The sequence below is a fragment of the Lissotriton helveticus genome, chromosome 5_1 (assembly GCF_964261635.1).
Source record: "Lissotriton helveticus chromosome 5_1, aLisHel1.1, whole genome shotgun sequence".
NCBI classification, from domain to species: domain Eukaryota; kingdom Metazoa; phylum Chordata; class Amphibia; order Caudata; family Salamandridae; genus Lissotriton; species Lissotriton helveticus.
The window spans coordinates 1,836,728,003-1,836,748,234 of NC_136065.1; the positions used below are offsets into that span (position 1 = coordinate 1,836,728,003).

Below are 20,232 nucleotides of genomic sequence, written 5' to 3' on the forward strand. Positions count from 1 at the left end.
CATGTTAAAAATCGCCTACAAACACGGAACCTGAAAATGTTCTGTGGAATGGGATCCAAGCTATAACTCACTCAGAGGCCATTTGCTTATGCTCCCTTCTGGAGGGGGCCTCGTCTGGGAGCTTGGGATGGATAGTTCCCAGGATGAGCAAAGTCAGAGCTGATCTGCATATGGCAGGCCTTTGTCTACAGTGGCACAGGGAACGAAAAACAATAAGTTGGAATGCTACTTTGAGTGATTGCCAGTTGTTAGACTATTTGCAAGCATTCCTCCCATCACCTTTTGTGTGATTAATTGTTCAAGGAGGCATAAAAAAAATGAATTGCCCAATAAATTTGGCGCTATTTAAGGAATCTCCACGAAATGTGGTAGGCAGTTAGCAAATTTCCTCAGTGCTGGTATTTTTAATGTGTGCAAATTCAGTAAAGGGGAGGGGTTCAAACATTTTTCACTTACTTATAACTTTTGCATGTATAGCTTACTTTTGGCATGTTTCAGTTCATCCATCGGGTGGGGGTAATTAAAAAACTAGAGTGCTCAAAAAAAGTTCATTTTCTAATACATTTGGCACTGTTTGATAAATCCGCGCAGAATTTGGTAGGCGTTTAGCAACCTCACCTTTCTGTTGATATGTCTGCTTGAGGTGGTGGGGTTAGCAGAAATAACTGGGGGCCATAAGATTATTCGCTAATAAATTTGATACTTTACTGATGTAGTGCATGTCATTTGTCAGACAGAAAATTAAGCCTGAAGTAGATATCAGATGTAATTCAGAAAAGACAAAGGGGGAGGGATTAAATGGCAGGGCCAAATATAATTACCTGGCCTTCTATTTATCGAGGGTAGGGTGCACGGTCAACCAAAGGTTAGGCCCCTGCAGCAAAATCCTTGACCAAAACTCATGCTCAAAAGGGGTTTTCCGACTGTGGGAGTTGGGTGCTTATGCCTCACCCCTACTGAAAGTCATGCACCCGTGAAATGGGAAAATGGCAGATGAATGCAGTATATCATAAAAACCGTAGAAATTCACTGAAAAAGTACTATTAAAAGGTTAGTTATTGTTCAGCGAACATAAAACCCAAAAAGTTCTGAAATTTACCAGTTTTAGTATGCAATGCATAAAAAGAACAGCACAACACACGCCGCCCACAATGATTAGTGTATCACTTTTCTAATGGCACGTAAGAAAAAAAAATGGTCTACCAACGTGCGTGTGTATATACAATGGGGAAAAAAACAAAGGTTAAAGGTTAGTTATAGATAGGACAACTTATTTTCCCAATACAAACCAAGTCTAAACTACAGAAATTAAAATAATTCTAAAGTTATAGTTATAACTTTCATTTACAATTTATCTACCCCCTTCAAATTATCCTAAGTAGCGGACCTCATTTCACACTCTTTTCAGCTCGCTAATTAGACAACACTAACTATAACACGTAACTCTACCATGCACTGTGTTTTGACAAATAATGCCATTTGAGAAGTTATAAGTGTTGTTATGAATGCTATGATTTCACGTGCTATAAGTGATGTAGTATACAAGGGTATAAACAGTGCATGGAAAATGCATGAGTTATAGTTAATGTAGGGCCATAGGTATCATGCATTTTGTGGGTAGCAAATGGCCTGATTCATCGAATCGGGCCGTTTGCGACCGGCAAAATACATTTTGGTATGTATGAATTCCAATTTGCGAGTACATATGATTCGGAATTTGGAAGGGGCTTGTTAAGGGCGTCCTTTCCTTTTTTTTTTTTCTTTTTTCATCACCATCAAAGTTACACGTTCATAAGACATTGCAAGAGAAACACAAATAACTTACAATTCAAAAAAGCATTATCATCAGGTTCAAACCAAATAGAAATTTTTTTCAAAAACACAAAGAGCTGTAAACTGGAAAAGAGTAAATCATTAGAATGGAAAAATGTCATCCCCAAAACAATAAGGAAATCAGCATTAAGAAATATCATACAATCTTAATTTGATTGAACTTTCCCCCATCTCATCTTATATGTCACCCAACCTTCGTTTCCATTCTATTATTGGGGCCCATATCCTCCGTCCTGCTTCTTTTTTTACCCTCCCCCTTTTTTCATATAGGGCCATTTCTAAAGTATATATGGCAAGTACCCGAGAGATCCATTGCTGTAGCGTTGGGGGGTCGGGATCTTTCCAAAGTGTGGCTATGCATAATCTACTGAGGGTCATAGCTAAATACAAAAACTCATGGTGAAAAACTTCTACACCCTCCCTTACGACACCCAAAATCATAACTTCATCAGTCAAAATTATATGAATCCCCAAAGAATCAGAAAAAAAAAATTCCAAAGATTTTTTTATACTCTTCTAGAGAGGGGCATGATGCAAACATATGAATTGTATCTGCATGAGTGGATTGGCATCTTGGACAAACACCCCCACTTGTTCCCCCCCCACTGCGCTATTCTATGAGGAGTGTAGTAGAGTTCAAACATAGTCTTATATTGTTGAGATTGTAAGTTTGCCACTTTTAGCCCCGAATTTGACATTTTTAATGACTTCTCTGCCTCATTTCCTGTTAAACCTAATTTGCCTCTCCACTTCTCATATATTCTGTCACAATCATCCTCTTTATATTTACACAATTCCCCGTATAATTGCGAGATGGATCCCCCTTCATTCCTTACACATTCCAACATCTCATCTCTTTGAAAATTCATGTCCCCCCGTTTTTTTAACAAAACTGACCTCACTTGTAGATACTTAAAAAAGTCTCTGCGCCCTAAATTATATAAGCGTTGTGCCTGCTTAAAAGAAATCAAACCGGCTGCCCCTATAAGATCCCCAATAGTCTTAACCACTAATCCATCCCAGCTCCTCATAACAGGGTCATGAAATACCCCCGGCAGTGATGGATTCCCATACACAGGGGTATAGTAATTCATTCTCCCCAGAGTCTTGAACCTTACTTTTTTGTGATAGCTCCTCTCCTCATATGTAAGTAGCCATTGGCTGGAATTTTTCACTAGGAGTTCATATACATCTGGGGCACCTTCTCTGCCTCTCCATATATCTGTAACACTTCCCCCCAACATACCTCTAATGTATTGTAAGACCGTTGCCCAATAGTATGCTTTAAAATCTGGTACCGCCAGCCCTCCTCTCTCTTGGGAGTGACAATTTTTTTTGACTACGGCGTGTTTTACCCTTAGCCCAAATGAATCTATTTGTCACCTTCTCTAGCTCCCTGAACCAGCTATTGTTAAAGATAAACGGTATAGTCCTGAATAAATATAACACCTTTGGCATAAACACCAGTTTAATAACATTACAGCGACCAATTGTTGTTAGGTGCAGATTGTCCAACGTGTCAAAATTAATTTTAGCCTTATCTATGATGGGGCTTAAGTTCTTCGACACCACTTTAGAAAGGTCTGAGGTTATACTGACCCCCAAATATACTGCTGTCTCTACTACTCTTGGATCAACTAAAGATATTTTCTGATTTATTACCACTTGGGTCTTATTTGTATTTAACTTGTACCCAGACAGTCTTCCAAATACAGCCGCTTCCTGTTCTATTTCTCTTAGTGCTAACGCTGGATCGCTGGATGTTATAGCCAGGTGATCCGCATAACCTAGAATTTTAGTTTCATGCCTGTTCAATACTATAGGTAGGATATTTCTGTTCTGCTCTATCCTCCTAATGAACAAATCTATATATAGAGCAAAAAGTAGCGGGGAGCAGGGGCACCCCTGCCTAGTTTCTCGTCCAATATCTATTATACCACTCAGCTCCCCCATAGTTCTAACCCTTATTCTTGGATTGTGGTATAAGGCCTTCAGAGCCCCCACACTGCCTTCCCCCAGATTCAGCTTCTCCAACGTAGCCCAGAGAAATCCCCACGAGACCCTATCAAAAGCCTTCTCAGCATCTAAAAGGATCAGCGCCATAGGGTCTCGTGAGGATGCAGTGCCATCGAATAGCGTGAGCACTCTTCTAACATGTTCCGCAGTTCCTCTCCCAGGGATAAACCCGTGCTGCCATGGAGAGACGATTTTCCCGATTACAGCTCCTACCCTATTTGCCAGCATCTTTGAATAAATGTTCACATCGCTGTTCATTAGACTTATAGGTCTATAAGACCAAGGATTGGTTGGGGGTTTATCCTTTTTCAGAAAGACTATTATAGTTGCCTCTCCCCATGACTCCGGAGGTATCGCACCCTCTCGTATAGTTCTTCTTCTATCTCAGTTAAAAATGTTTTATAAAATTCCAAGGGTAGAGAGTCTGGGCCTACTGCTTTACCGGATGGTAAATCATAAATTGCCCTCTGCATTTCTGTTTTATTAAATGCCGTCTCCAACATCCCCCTATCCCCTGTCGTTAGCTTCTCTAATCTGACACTCCTCAGATACCTCTCTATATCCTCACTGGGCACCATATAGTCAGCTTCATATAACCTCTGATAGTAGTCCCGAAAGCTAGCACCTAATACTGAATCACAGTGGTATGTATGAATGTTTTGAGACTGAAATGTGGTCGCATAACATTTGCATTTTACCACCTGTTTCAAGTAGGTGTTAACCCATTCGCAAATGGAAAGAGGTCCCTAAGGGACCCCTTCCACTTTGGCACTGGCAGCGTAAAAAAGCTTTTCATTTTTCTTTTTTAAACGCTATCCATTTTCCTTTAAGGCGGACTTAAAAAAAACAAATGATTGTTTTATTTAAAAGCAATCACGTGGCAAGTAAGGTGACAAGAGTGTGTTTGGAGGTGCACGACTTACAGTGATTTCAAGGAGGTGCGTCAATTATAAATTGAAATTATAATTATTACTTTACAAGTTTTAATGTTTGTATACTTTAACACCTTGAATGCTACAGCAATTTCTGCTGGGTGCTGGTCTCTCTTAAACCCCATTGTGCATGACGAGCTCAGCTCGTCATAAGCACACAAGCAGTGTACTGCAAGACGAGCCGAGCTCGTCATGAGCATGGAAGAGGGTAAGTAGGGTTTGTAGAAAAATAAAACATAAGGTATTTATGACTATAAATTATCATAAATTACCCTTAAACTTTATTTTTTTCATTGTATGGTAATGGTTTTATTTTTAAATAAAAAAGTGTGTTTCAAATCGCAGTGTGGAGTGCCATACATTGGAGTGTCGTCAAGAGGAGTGTCAGAGTATAGTGTAGGAGAGTGCCGTAGACTGGAGTGTCGTGTCTTATAGTGAAGTGGCGTATCATAGAGAGAATTAAGTGGCGTATCGGTGTGTGTCATACAGTTTAGTACAGTAGTGTACAGTGGATGGGCATTGAGTGGAGTAGAGTGTCAAAGTGGCACAGAATGTAAGTACTATTTTGTTCAGCGGAGTTTCATACAATGGATTAGAGAGTCAGACAGTAGAACGACGTAGAGCAGAGAATAGTACAGTAGCGAAGAGTTGGATAAGAGAGGAGGATAGTGGAGTACACTGGAGTAAGTTAGTGTAGAGTGGAGTAAAATGGATTAGAGAGTCAGACAGTAGAACGACGTAGAGCAGAGAATAGTACAGTGGCGAAGAGTTGGATAAGAGGAGGTTAGTGGAGTGGAGTACACTGGAGTAAGTTAGTGTAGAGTGGAGTGGCGTGTCAGACTATAGTGGCATGGAGTGCAGTGGAGTGGCACAGCATACAGTCAAGCAAAGTGTCATACATTGGAGTAATGTGTTGTACAGTAGAGTGTAGTGGGGTGTCATACAGTATTGGAAGTGATGTTGACTACAGTAGAGTAGGGTGGCACAGAGTCTAGTTTATTTTTGCCGACTGGAGTGGTGTACAGTACAGTGTTGTAGAGTGCACAGTGAATTGGAAAACAGTGTTATAGAGTACAATAACATTGAGTGGCGTGGAGTGACGTACAGTGGAGTAGGTGAGTAGACTGGAGTCTTGTGTCAGAGTAGAGTGGAGCAAAGTGGGGTGCACTGACATTCAAATAGTTGCATACAGTGTTGTGTAGTGGACCAGAGTATCGTAGAGTGGAGTAGAGTGTTGTACAGTGGCATAAAGTATAGTACACTGTTGTACAGTGGAGTGGAGGGGTATAGTCAGGAGTAAAGTGTCAGAGTGGCAGACAGCATAGCAGAGTGGAGTTGCATAGAGTACAGTAGTTGTGTGAAACAGTTGAGCTGCACAGAGTGGATTGTTGTACAGTACCGTACAGTGAGATGTGTTGTATAACAAAGTACAATATAGTGGAATAGAGTGTTGGACAATGAATAGTATGGGGAAAGAGGGAAGCAGAAAGTTGCAGAGTGCCATGAAGTGTTGTAGACTTTTATAGAGAGGGGGAGACTTTCTTAAAATGGAGTGGCGTAGAGTAAATTACTGTAAAGTGGACCGGAATGCAGTGGAATATATATATAAAAAAAAGTTACCTACCCTGTAGGCATCTGTTCATAGCACGTAGTGCTGTATATTCACGTGCTCTGCATACTTCTGCATCTAGTGTTGGGCTCTGACGTTTGCAGGCAGTTTTTCTTTGAAGAAAACTTTCTAGACACAAAGTACAGGGTGACTTCTCTTTTAGTTGGCAATGCACATGAGCACCGACTAGGTTTTAGATTGTTTATCGCACAGCCGGTGAAAGTAGTATGGAGTGTGAGTGACACAATGTGGTGCACAGGTGTATTGCAAAAAGGAACTTTATTAAGAAAGAAAAGAGATCTGTGATCAGAGCCACATGCTTCGGGTAGTAGGGTAGTGGGTGGATGCATTTGGATCTACAGCACTACACACCATGATGGAGTCGGTGGGTATGCATTCATCCGATGTATGCATCTTCCATCATTGTATACAAAAACGCCTGATTAATGCGTTCACACATTCAGCTCTATCAGAGAGAGGTGGCCTTTTTAACTTCTTTATCCACAACAGATACTACGTGACAAGCCTTGATCGGATGTATGTAATTAATGCATGGTTTATTATTTGCAACATTGTTCACTGTTATTTTATCTTGTTTAATGCACCACATTATGGTTTATTTAGGAGTGGCAAACACAGGGTTGGTCCCTGTGTGTGTAGCAAAGGAGGGGTAAAAGGATTGGATCAAATGTTGATCCTAAGGCTCAATTTACCATTCCAGGAAAATAGAATGGAAGGTCCAACCTGAGTCAGAGCCCCAAGTAGCAATGCCTGACAAAAAGGGGACTCAGTTGTTCCTGAGAGAAGAGTAATACGGTCAAGGAAGGAAAGAGGTTGATAAGAGGGTAGTGCTCAGTGGAGGACAACCCTGGGCATCCCATTAGTTGGAATGAATGGCCTCACACACTCTTGCAAGTGTCATGCTTCATCATCGGCCGTTGCTCCTCGTTGGACAGGCGGTGCAATGTCCAACGGGCTCACCTCTAAGAGGGGCTCTTTATCGGAGATCTTTTTTCCAACAGCCTGTGGGTGAAGTGCAAGTGAGGGGCCAGATAAGAAGTGAATAGTGTAGGTGGGTGTGTTAAAATATAGCAAGGGATACCGGAGAGCAATTTATTCTGGTGGTTCCCATGCTATAAGTAAAACCAGTGGGTAGCCTATGATCGCCAGAGGTTAGGTTCTGTATCACGATCTAGGACTACAAAGCGTTCTGTGAGGTCAACATGTTTATCGCTTCTGCAATTATGCTGCGATTCTTCAGGACCTTATATATTTATACATCTATCACAAGGAAAGACCTCTAAAAGTGTCAACCTATAAACATCATTGTTACTGTTGTACTACCTGGTTAAAACCGCTCTTGCCTAGAGGAGACAAAAGGAAGAGTTACCAAAATACAAGGACAACAGTTTCCCATTCTTGACGGTGAGCACACTGTGGTTGTGTGAAGAGAAGTGACTCTGTGGCTGTGACATTCTGTGAGCAGTGACCGATAAGTATCAACTTCATTCACATATACCACATGTCACCTCTATCTTATTTACAATTAATGAAACAAAATTAAAACTAAAATTAAAATAAATAGATTAAAACATGATAGCAGCAGTTTTTTCAAGGTGTCTATTTAGTAAACCCACTGGGATTCCTTAGATACTCACCTACAGGTCAAGGAGTACAGGTGTCAACAGTACCCGGTAGGTGTGACTTCAAGGGAGAGAGCCAATAGGGGTTTAATGGCTAAGGGAAGACAAAGGCACGAATTTTCAAACATGTCATGGACCCCCAAATGCCTAAGTGTTTAATTCTTCTGTAATAGAAATTGATTTCTCTTGGTGCTTAATGTTTCACACTATTAGTACAAGCCCTACAATGTAGGGGCCATTCGTATACACTCATCCTGCTTTCACTGATATGCAGGTATGTAGGCGAATGCATATTATCATTGCTCAAATATGCCTCGGTGTAATTGTGGCCATATTCTTGTTCGGATTAAGCAATATAAGTAAGTACGCTCAATGTACAGCGTAAGCACACTAGGTTCCGCTTGTATGTGCCGCTGACCGCGTGTAAGAGTTGCGGTATTGCCCAATCCTTGATATAGCTTGGTTCAATCGAGTAATCAGAATCACTCGTGTTAGTCGGCTTAGAGGCGCCCACCCTACCTGCGGCAGCGCCCGGCGCGCCCACAAAGATCCTGGTGTCGGGATCAGTACACCCAACTCGCTGCGCTCCCAGGGGTTGCTGAGACTACCGCGCCGCTTACTTACTTCTCAGAGCCTTGGTCAATGCTCTTACGCCTACCCATCGCTACCGGGATCCGGATAGTACCGGGTTCCCGGTGCATTGGTGTTTTTGTTGCTGGTATGGGGCGTCACCAGCGTGACTGGTATGTCACGTGTTTGGTGGTGTTAGCGTGGTCGCCATCTTGGAAAGGGGCGATCCAAGCGCGTCCACACTTTGAAATCCGAGGTCGCCTTGAAGTAGGGTGTTGATATCCTAACACTCTGGCGGTGAGGGTCACACAGTATGAATATTAACAGCAGGGTTAGTCAGCACTCTAAATTTAACATTTTAGCAAGGCACTTCATGTATCTTGTGTACAACGACGCTGATATAGGCGCCATCTTAGAAGGGTGAAAAACGGACCTCTTCAGATCATTGGCCCAGTAGAGCTCGATGTATGCTATGCAATGATTTGGCTTCGACGTTAAGTGTGCTGGTGTTTGTGTTACTGGTATGGGGCGTCACCCCAGTGACTGATATGTCACGTGTTGGGTGGAGCTCGCGCGGTCGCCATCTTGGAGAGGGCAATCCAATCGCGTCCACACTTTGAAATACGGGGTGGCATTAAAGAAGGGTGTTGATATCATAACACTCTAGCGGTGAGGGTCACCTAGTGTGAATATTAACAGAGTTGGTCAGCACTCTTATATATTCAACATTTAGCAAGGCACATCATGTATCTTGTGTAGAAAGACGCTAATGTGGGCGCCATCATGGAAGGGTGAAACACGAACCTCTTAAGCCCCGTGGAGCTCAACGTGTACTATGCAAAGGTTGGGCATAGAAGTTACTAGAGGCTGGAAAGACATGGCATGTATGTGTCCAGCAAAATGTTGGTACAGACAATTAGGACATGGGATAGATACAAAGGCTTAGTATGTATCGTGCCTGGGACACAGTCCATCCATGCAATCAAAGACTTCCCCACGGGATATCTTCGTTGAGTCCCCGCTTATCTGAGGATAACCTATGTATCCAACGCTGCTCTTTGTGGAATAGGTCCTGTTTAGATCTGCTGTTGGGTGTTTCAAGAATGACCCACCTGATGGAGTCAGCAGTGTGGTTGTGTTCCAGGAAGTGACGGCACATCTTCGTGTTGGTCTTTTTGCATCGTATATTGCTGCGATGTTCCGATATACGAATCTTGACCGATCTGGTGGTCATGCCCACATATGGTAATTCACAAGGGCACCTGATGAGGTAGATACAATTGGAGGAGTTACAATTGGTATGATTGCGAATTTCCCAAGTGAATGTCTCTGTCAAGTTAATAGACTTAGTCACCTTAGTAAAGGGGCAGACGCTGCAAGAACCACACGGGTAGTGTCCCTTAACTGGAGGGAGTTGCCAGAGTGTGTTCTGTCTGCGGACTATACTTTGTTTTGGTCTGGTGTGAACCAAGACATCTTTTATGTTACTGGACCTTTTAAAGGCAAACCTGGGGATCTCCAGAGTCAGCTCTCCTGTATTGAGAATTTGCCAATGTTTCTTGACAATTCTCTTAATGTCATTAGAGATAGGTGTAAAGGTTGTAACACAAGTCAAAGGCATGGCCTCTTGTGAGGTTCTGATGTTATCCTCCAGGAGTGCCTCTCTGTTGTTATTCTGTGCCCGCTTTCGTGCTTTGTAAATCTCCCTGGTGGGGTAACCTCTATCTTTCAAATTTCGTGAAAGAATGCTAGACTCATTCCTGTAGTCGGTGAGGTTGGTGCAATTGCGCCTTACCCGCAGAAATTGCCCAAAGGGAAGATTCAGTCTCAAGGCTCTTGGATGGTGGCTGGTGAAGAGTAATAAACTATTCCTGTCCGTGGGCTTCCGATACATCGTTGTATTGATCTTGCCCCTTTACAATCTGATGGTAAGGTCCAGGAATGCTATCCTGGAGTCTGAGGCAGTGATTGTGAAGGTCAGGAAGTTATTCAGGGCGTTCAACCACGCGAAAAACTCCAGGTACTGATGTGTTGTCCCTGCCCAGAGTATGAGGATGTCATCAATGAACCTCCTCCATAGTATGATGTTAGAATGGTAGGGGTTCATTGGTCCATTAATGTATTGTTCCTCAAAATCTGCCATATACAGGCATGCCACCGAAGGGGCAAAGGTACTGCCCATGGACGTGCCCTGGGTCTGTTGGTAATACTGTCCTTTGAATTCGAAGAAGTTCTTAGTCAGGGCAAGCTCGGCACATTCCATGATGAAACAAGGTGGAGTTGCTGATGTCCATACTTCCATATTGAGAGTCCTCTCTATTACCCCGAGTGTGGCCCTCTGTGGGATATTGGTGTAGAGGGCCTCCACATCAAGGGTAATGAGGAAGTCAATGTGGATGTCCTCCTGCAGATTGTCAAGGAGGCATAAGACATCTTTGGTGTCTTGAACATAGGACGGGATTCTCTTCACTAGCGGTTGCAGGAAGTAGTCACAAAATTGTGATAGAGGCTCCAAGATAGAACCTATCCCTGACACAATCAGGCGTCCAGGTACCGGTGTTGTCCCCTTATGAATTTTGGGGAGGGTGTAAAAGTATGGTACTCTTGGATCCTTTTTTACAAGGAATTCCGCCTCTTTTTTGGTAATCCATTCCTGGCATTCTGCAGATTCCACCAGTCCTGTGATGGTGGTTTTCAGCCGTGCGGTGGGGTCAGTCGGGATAGGAGTGTAGTAGCGTCTATCCCCTAGTTGTCTTAGGCATTCTACTTCATAATCTTTAGTGTCCATTAAGACTGTGGCACCACCCTTGTCAGCCTGTTTGATCGTGATGGTTTCATCATTGCCCAAAGAGTTGAGTATTTGTTTCTCTGTATTGGACAGATTCTGGTATTTCTTGCATGGTCTCAGGGCCCCGATGTCCTTGAGCACAGCTTGCTCATATGTTAGGATTTCGTTGGGTATCATCCCACTATGAGGTGTAAAAGTTGATGGATTATGAAGACCCGAGTCAGAGCGTGTCTCGACGGCTTTACCATCAAAGAAAGCTCTCAATCTGACTTTCCGGAAGAATTTCTGAATCTCACAGGTCAGTTCAAAATTGTCTATTTTGGGGGTGGGCACAAATCCCAATCCTTTCTGGAGGACTTTTTCTTCTGGTATTGTGAGTTGGCGTGATGAAAGGTTCACCACGAGACTCACTTCCTCCCTGTCCTGCTCCTCGTTTCCACCCCTGAGGTTGGTGTGTCCTCCCACTGGACCCTTTTGTCCTGAGCGTTTCCTCGCCTGCGCCCGCGCCCTCTGCCCCAACCTCTGTCTAAAAAAGGCTGCTGGTTCAGATTTTGCGGGGCAAACTGAGGGGGGTACGCAGGTCCAAACGGGGTCATGGGGTGTTGAAACTGTGGGAATTGCCACATTGGAGGGCCTTGGTAGGGGGGGGGGGTTGGTAAAAGGGTTGTCCCCGTCTCCCTCCTCTATTGCCTCTCCGGGGTCTAGGTTGCCACTCATCTCCACTAGAGTTGTCATCGTTGTTGGAACCTCGCTTTGAAGAGGAGGCACTTGAGTCTGAGAGATACCCTGTCCCTGTGGGGACAAAGTCGTCTTTGAGATAAGGATAGACTTTCTCTTTGGAGAATCGTTCAATATCCTTTTGTAATTTTGCCACTTTTTGTTTCATTAAGAAATCTTTATGTTCTGTGATTTCTTTATTGAGCTCTGTCAACTTAGTCTTAAAACCGGTGTTCTGTCCAGAGTTTTTAAGGGCGCTTTCTGCTGCCTGGATTTTAGTCAGGAGCTCATCAGCCAAACGTTTGGCTGTGTTTACCAGAAGAATCAGTAAATCATGTGTACATTTCCAAGAAATGAGAGACCATTCTATTTTAAATTGGCCGTCCTCCCAGAAAATTCTGGGGAAGTTCTTGACTATAAGGCCGTTAGGTGCTATTTTAGCCTTAAAGTATTCGGCCATTAATGCTCCATGTAGAGTGATTCTGACCCACTCTCTTTTCATATCAGAGAGTGCTTTCCAGTCTGTGGAGTTGCTCCCTGTTGCAATTTCTAGGTCCATGCCTAGCATAGATGGAAGCCTATGAATAGCTGCTGCATCATCATCACCAAAACTAAGACCTTGTCCGTCCATGTTGGGATGGTACGGAGTTTGCTGGTGAAAATGAAAAAGAAAGGTCAAAAGGGGATAATACTCAAAGGTATATCAACCCGGTCCGTGATATATTGGTCAGGGACTCAGAAAGAGGAGGGGGATAGAGGAACACTTACCCACCAAACAATATATACCCACGGTGGTTAGCCGTGCAAGATATGTAGCAAAGGAGGGGTAAAAGGATTGGATCAAATGTTGATCCTAAGGCTCAATTTACCATTCCAGGAAAATAGAATGGAAGGTCCAACCTGAGTCAGAGCCCCAAGTAGCAATGCCTGACAAAAAGGGGACTCAGTTGTTCCTGAGAGAAGAGTAATACGGTCAAGGAAGGAAAGAGGTTGATAAGAGGGTAGTGCTCAGTGGAGGACAACCCTGGGCATCCCATTAGTTGGAATGAATGGCCTCACACACTCTTGCAAGTGTCATGCTTCATCATCGGCCGTTGCTCCTCGTTGGACAGGCGGTGCAATGTCCAACGGGCTCACCTCTAAGAGGGGCTCTTTATCGGAGATCTTTTTTCCAACAGCCTGTGGGTGAAGTGCAAGTGAGGGGCCAGATAAGAAGTGAATAGTGTAGGTGGGTGTGTTAAAATATAGCAAGGGATACCGGAGAGCAATTTATTCTGGTGGTTCCCATGCTATAAGTAAAACCAGTGGGTAGCCTATGATCGCCAGAGGTTAGGTTCTGTATCACGATCTAGGACTACAAAGCGTTCTGTGAGGTCAACATGTTTCTCGCTTCTGCAATTATGCTGCGATTCTTCAGGACCTTATATATTTATACATCTATCACAAGGAAAGACCTCTAAAAGTGTCAACCTATAAACATCATTGTTACTGTTGTACTACCTGGTTAAAACCGCTCTTGCCTAGAGGAGACAAAAGGAAGAGTTACCAAAATACAAGGACAACAGTTTCCCATTCTTGACCGTGAGCACACTGTGGTTGTGTGAAGAGAAGTGACTCTGTGGCTGTGACATTCTGTGAGCAGTGACCGATAAGTATCAACTTCATTCACATATACCACATGTCACCTCTATCTTATTTACAATTAATGAAACAAAATTAAAACTAAAATTAAAATAAAATAGATTAAAACATGATAGCAGCAGTTTTTTCAAGGTGTCTATTTAGTAAACCCACTGGGATTCCTTAGATACTCACCTACAGGTCAAGGAGTACAGGTGTCAACAGTACCCGGTAGGTGTGACTTCAAGGGAGAGAGCCAATAGGGGTTTAATGGCTAAGGGAAGACAAAGGTCCCAGTGTGGTCCTGAGGAAGAGTTTGGGGGACGCTCAAAACTAGTTGACATATATCCAGAATCAAAAGCCCATTATAGGCAGGATCCCTGGTATTACCCGTTTTCGATATACCAATCTAGGAGCAACAATACATTTTTCTTGCCCACTAGGACGGCATTTGTATTAACTTAAACCCACTCCATCACACTTCTGCACTACACATAGTCTTCCATTAAGTGCTCCTACGTATTTTCGCAAGTCGCAGCACGCCTCAGCCCGTAGAGGGCTGAGATGGCCCCAATAATGAAGCATGTCACATGGGGAAACCCTGGTGAGTGGGGGGACTCAAGAAAGAAATTTTTCTTTCCTGTGGGGTTTTCCCATCAAGTGTGATTAGGATAGCCAACCCTACCCAATTGCTAGATCCTTTACCCATTAATTTGGGATGATTTTGAGTTAAAGGAATAGCTATGCAGCCTCCCCCCCCCCCGTCTTCGCTAATCAATTGTTGTCGTCCATTCTTGTTATCTTACCATCTCCCCTGCATTCTTGATATCCCACTGCTTCCTCCTGCTCCTTACCCATTTACTCACCCGTTCCTGCTTTGCAAGGTCTTTCTGTAGCCCTGCCCTGTGTATTTGCCCTTAACCTGCTTCCTGCCGCTCCAGTGCTTGTTCTCTTCGTTCTCACTCTTCAGCAGGTTCCAGGCATCTGTTGGGCTCAACATTGCCCAACATTGTCTTCGCCCGCATTACGTCGCCTGGGCATCTGTGGATGTTTAAAGAAGGTGTGAGGAACAATCAAACTTCCACATTACCACATACCTTGCCACTGAAATGCGCCAGGAGCACCAAAATACACCATGTCCTTGCTGAATCCACCACTGATGCCCAGCTGGCACATGCCCGTCATCTCGTAGTAAGTGTTTGGGTTGCACAGTTCGTAGTAGTCATTCTGCCAGTCGTCATTTGCATTATACTTCAGGTCGTTGCCACGCATGTAGCACTTGCCAATCATCCTGCGCGGCTCGTCTGTGTTGATCAGCTTCGTGTACCTGTGTGCACAGACCTGCAAACACCAAAAACAGACATCAGGCCTGGGAGCGTGAATCTTGAAACACCAAAAGGTGACAGTGCACACCTGGGTGCAGAGACCTGCAAACACCAAAAACAGACATCAGGCCTGGGAGCGTGAATCTTGAAACACCAAAAGGTGACAGTGCACACCTGGGTGAAGAGACCTGCAAACACCAAAAACAGACATCAGGCCTGGGAGCGTGAATCTTGAAACACCAAAAGGTGACAGTGCACACCTGGGTGAAGAGACCTGCAAACACCAAAAACAGACATCAAGCCTGGGTGCATGAATCTTGAAACACCAAAAGGTGACAGTGCACACCTGGGTGCAGAGACCTGCAAACACCAAAAACAGACATCAGGCCTGGGAGCGTGAATCTTGAAACACCAAAAGGTGACAGTGCACACCTGGGTGAAGAGACCTGCAAACACCAAAATCAGACATCAGGCCTGGGAGCGTGAATCTTGAAACACCAAAAGGTGACAGTGCACACCTGGGTGAAGAGACCTGCAAACACCAAAAACAGACATCAGGCCTGGGTGCATGAATCTTGAAACACCAAAAGGTGACAGTGCACACCTGGGTGAAGAGACCTGCAAACACCAAAAACAGACATCAGGCCTGGGAGCGTGAATCTTGAAACACCAAAAGGTGACAGTGCACACCTGGGTGCAGAGATCTGTAAACAGCAGAAACAGAGATCAAACCAGTTCCTGGATACCCTGTGGTGATTAGTGCGCTTTACAAATATCGATCGATTGATTGATACCTGGGTGGACAATGCACAGGAGTCAATTGTCAAACCCGTGCACATATATCCGCAAACACCTGAAATCTGATATCACCTGATATAAAGCTTGTGTGTGTGCACTTCGGAATACCCAGAAATAACACCACACACTTGTGCAGAGATCTTCAATCACTAAGAAAGGAAATCACACTTGTGTGCACAGAACTACAGGCACATGAATCACAGATCAAACTCTGGTGCCCGGGCGGGGCTAATATTACCGATCCTTGGAAACATTCAGATATCAAACCTTTGTGCACAGACCTGCACCGCCAAATGTGGATATGCACGTCTGTGTGCACATACCAGAGAACGCTGCAACCCACATGTTCTGTCCTTCATGGAATGGAACACTGTGTGACAAACTGCATCTCCAAAAATAGCACAGCAGCAGATTCAGCAAAAGACGCCCTCAGATGACGTCATCAGTGACAACAGCAGTACATTTGGCTCTCCTGTGTGATGCTTTGCCACGTGCTATGGCGCACAGGCAAGTCAGCAGAGTCCAGTTTATGATTTGTACACATGCTACACCCTCCAGTAAAAATACCTATGTGTAGACAACAACACAAGTGTCAGACATCTAAGAATCGTGATTTTGTGTAACGCACACATCAGGTGATACACCCCTTGACCCCTTGCTTCCAACTGATGTCACTAGGGATTTGGAGCAAATCCAAATCATTTCCTTTAGCAGATCTAGCCAAAACTTGTGTTTTTTTATCCTGGCCCACCCATTGCATACATTAACCGAGAATTAATGTAAAGAGGTTTAGACACAGAACAAGGGCTATAATGTTTAGTGGAAAAACAACTGTTGCCCATAAACGTTGCTGCTGTTTGTGCCACTTTTTGTCATTTGCGTGCCAGTACAAACCTCTAGTAAATAGGGTCTTATTTATCGGACATGAACACACAGACGTGGAAATGACCACACCACACATCTGTGTACACAGATCTGGTAACATAAAAGACTACTCCTAGGCACACAAAACAACAAAGATCGCACCACAAGCCTAGGTGCACAGTCACCACATAGACTGCAATAGAGATACGAGGAAGGTGAGCGAGTGCACTCCAGACTGCAGGATGGAGGGGGTCCTGGTGCAGAGGAGAGTATGGTGGGAGCTCAGATTGGAAGAGAGTACGAATTCTTGCTTAAGAAGAGGGTAATTGGTGGACTGGATAGTGGGTGTTATTTGTGCAGAGGAAAGGACTCATAGTTGAGAAAAGAGGTTAGTTGCTGTTCTTAAAATAACTTGTGTTTTGTAGAACACTTGATATTGCACTCCAGCTGTTTCTAAGCACTGTGACTAATGCTGAATGTCTAGCAACAGATTAGAAGGTGGCAGGGAAGCTTAGTACAAAGATGAGGCTAGTTGGGGCCATATTATTATGTGGCACAGTGAGCAGTTACACCCCTGAGTGATATGGTAATATAGAAGGAGTTACAAATACTCATACAGCCGGTCTGTAAAATGCAGTGCTCCAGTGCTAAATGGGTGCAGGTGCAATCCTAAGGGAGGGTGCCCCCATTTGCAATGAGCTGTAGCCCTATACAAATGAGGAGACCCTTTGTCTTTGTGCCTGTGCCATATTACAGATGTAGACGTAGAGGCAATGATGAGTCCGTCAGGAGGCACAGTATGTGCCCTCCCCCCCACTTTGAGGGTGGCACTTGTGTGGGGAGCATAGGTTCCCAGGGAACTCCCAGGCACTCCCCTTCCGGCAGATGGAGTCAGTCACTGCACATCCTGCAGGGGGATCTCTGGCTGTTTGAAAAAGAGGCTGGAGTTGCTGCCTGCCCTGTGAAAGGCAGACCAGCACCTTGAAACGGCCAGCTAAGCCCTCTTAGACCGAGAAGTCGGTGTTCTTAGTAGAAAGACAGGGTGCACGGTGCTCTAAGGACATAGTAGAGGATGGATGGTGTTCTTAGTACAGCGGAGAGGATGGTTGGTGCCCTTTGGGCAGAGAAGAGTATGGTTGGTGCCCTTGTTACCAGGTATAGTCAGTGCTCTTAGTACAGAGGAGAAGATGGATTGTGCTCTTACTACAGAGAAAAGGATGGATGGTTCTCTTTGTACAGAAGTGAGGATGTTGGTGTACTTATTGCAGAGGAGGAGAGGATGGTTGGTGCTCTGGAGGAGAGGATGGCTGGTGCTCTTACTACAGAGGAGAGGATGTTGGTGTTATTACTGCAGAGGAGGAGAGGATGGTTGGTGCCCTTGGTACAGAGGAGAGGTTGTTCGCTGCCCTTGGTTCAGAGGAGAGGGGGGTAGTTGGTGCTCTTAGTACAGAAGAGATGATTGATCAATCAATCAATCAATCAGCAAACTTGTAAAGTGCGCTACTTACCCGGGAGGGTGCCATGGCGCTGGGGGGAGGGGGATGCTGCTACTGCTCGAAGAGCCAGGTCTTGAGGAGCCTTCTGAAGGGGAGAAGGTCTTGGGTCTGCCGTAGGTGGGTAGGGAGGGTGTTCCAGTTCTTGGCGGCGAGGTAGGAGAAGGATCTGCCGTCGGAGGTCGTTTGTTGGATGCGGGGGACAGCTGCGAGGGCGAGGCTGGTGGAGCGGAGTTGGCGGGTGGGGGTGTGGAAGCTGAGTCTGCTGTTCAGGTAGGCTGGTCCGGCGTTGTGGAGTGCTTTGCGTGGGTGAGGAGCTTGAAGGTGATCCTCTTATCGATGGGGAGCCAGTGTAGGTCTCTCAGGTGGGGGTTGATGTGGCTGCGGCAGGAGGCGTTGACGATCAGTCGGGCAGAGGCGCTTTCGATGCGTTGCAGTCGTCGTAGGTGTTTGGCTGGGTTTCCTGCGTAGAGTGCGTTGCCGGAGTCCAGTCTCCTGCTGACGCGGGCCTGTGTCACCGTTCTTCTTGTATCGGTGGGGATCCACTTGTAGATCCTGCGGAGCATGCAGAGGGTGTTGAAGCAGGAAGAGGAGACGGCGTTGACCTGCTTCAACATGGAGAGGGAGGAGTCGAGGATGAATCCTAGATTGCGTGCATGGTCGGTGGATGTTGGTGCTGTTCCCAGTGTGTTCGGCTACCAGGAGTCGTCCCAGGCTGAGGGGGTGGGTCCGAGGATGAGGACCTCAGTCTTGTCAGAGTTCAGCTACAGGCGGATGCTCCTCATCGAGTCGGCGACGGCCTTCATTCCCTCTTGGAGGATGGATTTGGCGGTGTGTGGGTTCTTGGTGAGGGAGAGGATGAGATGGGTGTCGTCGGCGTGGGAGATGATGTTGAGGTCGTGATGGCGGGCCACTTGTGCGAGGGGGGCCATGTAGACGTTGAACAGCGTCGGGCTGAGGGATGATCCCTGGGGGACGCCGCAGAGGATGTTGGTGGCTTCGGAATGGAAGGGTGGGAGGCGGATGCTCTGGGTTCTTCTGGAGAGGAAGGACGTGGTCCAGTCAAGAGCCTTCTCTTGGATTCCGGCTTCTAGAAGGCGTGTCTTTAGAGTGCGATGGCAGACAGTGTCAAAGGCGGCTGACGGGTCCAGGAGGATGAGGGCTGATATTTCGCCATTGTCTAGTTGGCGCCTGATGTTGTCTGTGGCGGGGATGAAGGCTGTTTCTGTGCTGTGGTTTCGTCTGAATCCAGACTGGGACGGGTCCAAGATGCTGTTGTCTTCCAGGTGGCGGGCCAGTTGCATGTTGACTATTTTCTCAATGACCTTTTCCAGGAACTGGAGCAGGGAGATGGGCCGGAAGTTCTTGAGGTCCTTGGGGTCCGCTTTGGGCTTCTTAAGGAGGGCGTTGATTTCAGCTTGCTTACAGCTTTCCGGGAATGTCGCTGGAGATGTTGATGCCCTTCCATAGTTGGGGTGTGATGGCAGTGTCTGCTTTGTTGAATACGTGATGTGGGCATGGGTCTGACGGAGATCCTGAGTGGATGGAGTTCATGACCTTGCGTGTTTTGTTGTCGTTAGACCAGGAGGTCAGGCAGTTGGGATTGGTGGTGTTCATAGGGGGGTGGAGTCTGGCGTAGTCGGGGCGGTCGTGGTGTTGAACGGTCGCGAATGTCAGTGATCTTGCGGTGGAAGAAGATGGCTCGTGAGTCGCACAGTTCTTGTGAGGGCGGGATGTCGTTGGCGCCTGGGTTGGAGAGTTCCTTTACGATGCTGAAGAGCTCTTTTTATTTATTTATTTATTTTATTTGAAAGTTTTATATAGCGCGGACAAGATCCTTGCAGATATCAGAGCGCTTTACAAAGAGAAGTACATGAGGGAGCATGGTTAAACAGATAAAGCAATAGGTCAATAAGTACAAATTGGTGGCAACTAAGCCCAAACATGAGTACAAAGTAGTACAAATAGGCGGTACAGAGCCAGACCTGTGAGTAATAAACAGTTAATACAAATAATCAAAAGGG

The 20,232-nt window shown here is 45.3% G+C and overlaps 1 protein-coding gene across 1 annotated transcript in view; it reads right to left on the reverse strand.

Moving 5' to 3' along the window:
• Positions 1-20,232, reverse strand: part of ITGA3 (integrin subunit alpha 3) — a 342,715-nt gene that overhangs the window by 113,996 nt on the left and 208,487 nt on the right. Inside the window, exon 4 of the mRNA XM_078645244.1 lies at positions 14,826-15,069. Coding sequence (XP_078501370.1) covers positions 14,826-15,069 — 244 coding nt within the window. The remainder of the gene's footprint in view (positions 1-14,825; positions 15,070-20,232) is intronic.